General features: G+C 39.5%; 1 protein-coding gene across 1 annotated transcript in view; it reads right to left on the reverse strand.

Annotated features, from left to right (window-relative positions):
- LOC106871799 (mucin-3A) overlaps positions 1–2,763 on the reverse strand; it is a 164,652-nt gene that overhangs the window by 142,446 nt on the left and 19,443 nt on the right. The window contains exon 2 of the mRNA XM_052977118.1: positions 1,175–1,320. Within this exon, the coding sequence (XP_052833078.1) occupies positions 1,175–1,320 (146 nt within the window). The remainder of the gene's footprint in view (positions 1–1,174; positions 1,321–2,763) is intronic.

Consider the following 2,763-nt stretch of genomic DNA (forward strand, 5'->3'; position numbering starts at 1 on the left):
TGTGTGTGTGTGTGTGTGTGTGTGTGTGTGTGTGTGTCTGGGCATTTTTTCTCTCCTTCCAAACCACTTGACATGAAAAAAAAAAATTATAAGTTGTGTGATAAGAAGCTTGCTTCCTAACCACATGGTTCTGGGTTCAGTCCTATTGTGTGGCACCTTGGACAAGTATCTTCTACTATAGCCTTGGGGTGATCAAAGCCCTGTGAGAGGATTTGGTAGACAGAAACTGAATGAAGCCCATCGTATATATATATATATATATATATATATTATATATATATATATATATATAGCCTGCTCACCTGGCAACAGGGTGGCATCATTTAAAGGCTAAACCAATGCAAAAATGCACTGTGACCAGTAATGTGTAAGAATATCTGATAGCTCAATCAGTCATGTGATCACATGATATATCTATATACATGTGTGTGCGTGTGTGTGTCTGTTTGTCCTCCTTCACTGCTCAACAACTAGTGCTGGTGTGTTTACATCTCTGTAACTTAGCGGTTCAGCAACAGAGACCAATACAATATGTACCAGACATAGCAAATAAATAAGTACTGGGGTCAGTTTATTCTTTTCTTTTACTTGTTTCAGTCATTTGACTGCGGCCATGCTGGAGCACCGCCTTCGGTCGAGCAAATCGACCCCAGGACTTATTCTTTGTAAGCCTAGTACTTATTCTATCGGCCTCTTTTTGCCGAACCGCTAGGTTATGGGGACGTAAACACACCAGCATCGGTTGTCAAGCGATGTTGGTGGGACAAACATATACACACACGTGCACACACATATATATATATATACATATATACGACAGGCTTCTTTCAGTTTCCGTCTACCAAATCCACTCACAAGGCTTTGGTCGGCCCGAGGCTATAGTAGAAGACACTTGCCCAAGGTGCCACACAGTGGGACTGAACCCAGAACCATGTGGTTGGTAAACAAGCTACTTACCACACAGTCACTCCTGCGCCTGGAGGAGTATTCAAGTAAAAAATTCTCAAAGTTGTGCTCCAGCATGGCCACAGTCTAATAACTGAAACAAGTCTAAGATAAGAGTATTGGGATTGATTTGTTTGATTGAAGCCTTTAAGAGGGTACCCCCTGCACAGCTGCAGTCAAAGATGAAGGGAAAGATAAGGGGAAAATACAAAAAATTCAGTTCACTTACCCAATAGTTTTATGAAAAACTGACTTTGGATGTTTCGACAATCCTTTCTCATCATGGACAATGTAAATATCTTTTGTTCCTCCAGGTTTCGAGATCTCAACCACGTAGGAGGATATTTTGCTGTTTTGTTTTTCAGGGTTCGGTGGCTGAAAGGAAACAAAGAGATTTTCAGATAATTCAATGTTTGGGCAACAAGTTATTTAGAAAATGTTTCCAAATTTTACTAAGTTTGTATAAAATGTGGGAAGATGAGAACCCAAAAGTTTCAAACATAGGTTTTCTAAGGAGTATAAAAAGGGAAAAAGAATGCCTGTGTGGTAAGTAGCTTGCTTACCAATCACATGGTTCCGGGTTCATTCCCACTGCGTGGCTCCTTGGGCAAGTGTCTTCGACTATAGCCTCGGGCCAACCAAAGCTTTGTGAGTGGATTTGGTAGACGGAAATTGAAAGAAGTCTGTCGTATATATATATATATATATATATATATATATATATATATATATATATATATATATATATGTATGTATGTGTGTATGAGTTTGTGTGTCTGTGTTTGTTCCCCACAAACATCGCCTGACAACCAATGCTGGTGTGTTTATGTCTCCATAACTTAGAGGTTTGGCAAAAGAGACCGATAGAATAAGTACTAGGCTTACAAAGAATAAGTCCTGGGGTCGATTTGCTCGACTAAAGGCGGTGCTCTAGCATGGCCACAGTCACATGACTGAAACAAATAAAAGAGTAAGTGCATCAGTACACTTATCTTCTAATTTGCTATCTCTGTTATTGATTGCAGAGTGTTCCATAGAATGTCTTGCATTTTTTTTAAACAACTGTGCGAGTTCAAACCCTACTAGGATCAGCTTTACATTTGATATTTTTCGACAGTGGATAAAGTCACTGCATCAATCAGACTATCAGTGGTTGTTATACACTGCTGGTCACAATGCACTTCCTTGCATTGTTATAGCTTTTGAACAATGCTACCCTGCTGGTTTCCTGCGAAGACCAAAGTTTCCCCCATTGGGATGCCAGTCCACGATTGCCCCAGGGTTGACTGGAGCAATGTGGAGTAAAATGTTTTGCTCAAGAATATAATGCCCTGCTGATCTGGTGGTTGAAGCCATGAACTTGAAATCCTGAATGCATGCAAACTAAATATTTCAGTCAGTTTAGACTTGCCCCATTTCCCCATTTGGTATCTGGTACTGAAGAAAGCAAATAAAAAAAATAAAAAAATAAAATAAAATAAAATAAAATAAAAAAGCTTGAAACATATCTACCATTCCATAGGGGGCACCTTAAATTGACTTCAGTGTTTCTCACACCTTTTGCATAAAGCGAGAATTTTCCCCAAGGCAAACTGCAGTGAAAATGGCCTTTCTATGGGTCAAATATTGTGTCCAGAAAATTTGCTGTGAGAAATTCCATCATATAAATGCAGGTGTAACTGTGTGGTAAGGAGTTAGGTTCCTAACCAAATGGTGCGGGGTTCCATTCCACTGCATGGAACTTTGGCCAAGTCTCTATTACTATAACCTTGGGTGAGTGAATTTGGTAGACATAAACTGAAAGAAGCCCATCATGTA

The sequence above is a fragment of the Octopus bimaculoides genome, chromosome 27 (genome assembly GCF_001194135.2).
Source record: "Octopus bimaculoides isolate UCB-OBI-ISO-001 chromosome 27, ASM119413v2, whole genome shotgun sequence".
NCBI classification, from domain to species: Eukaryota; Metazoa; Mollusca; class Cephalopoda; order Octopoda; family Octopodidae; genus Octopus; species Octopus bimaculoides.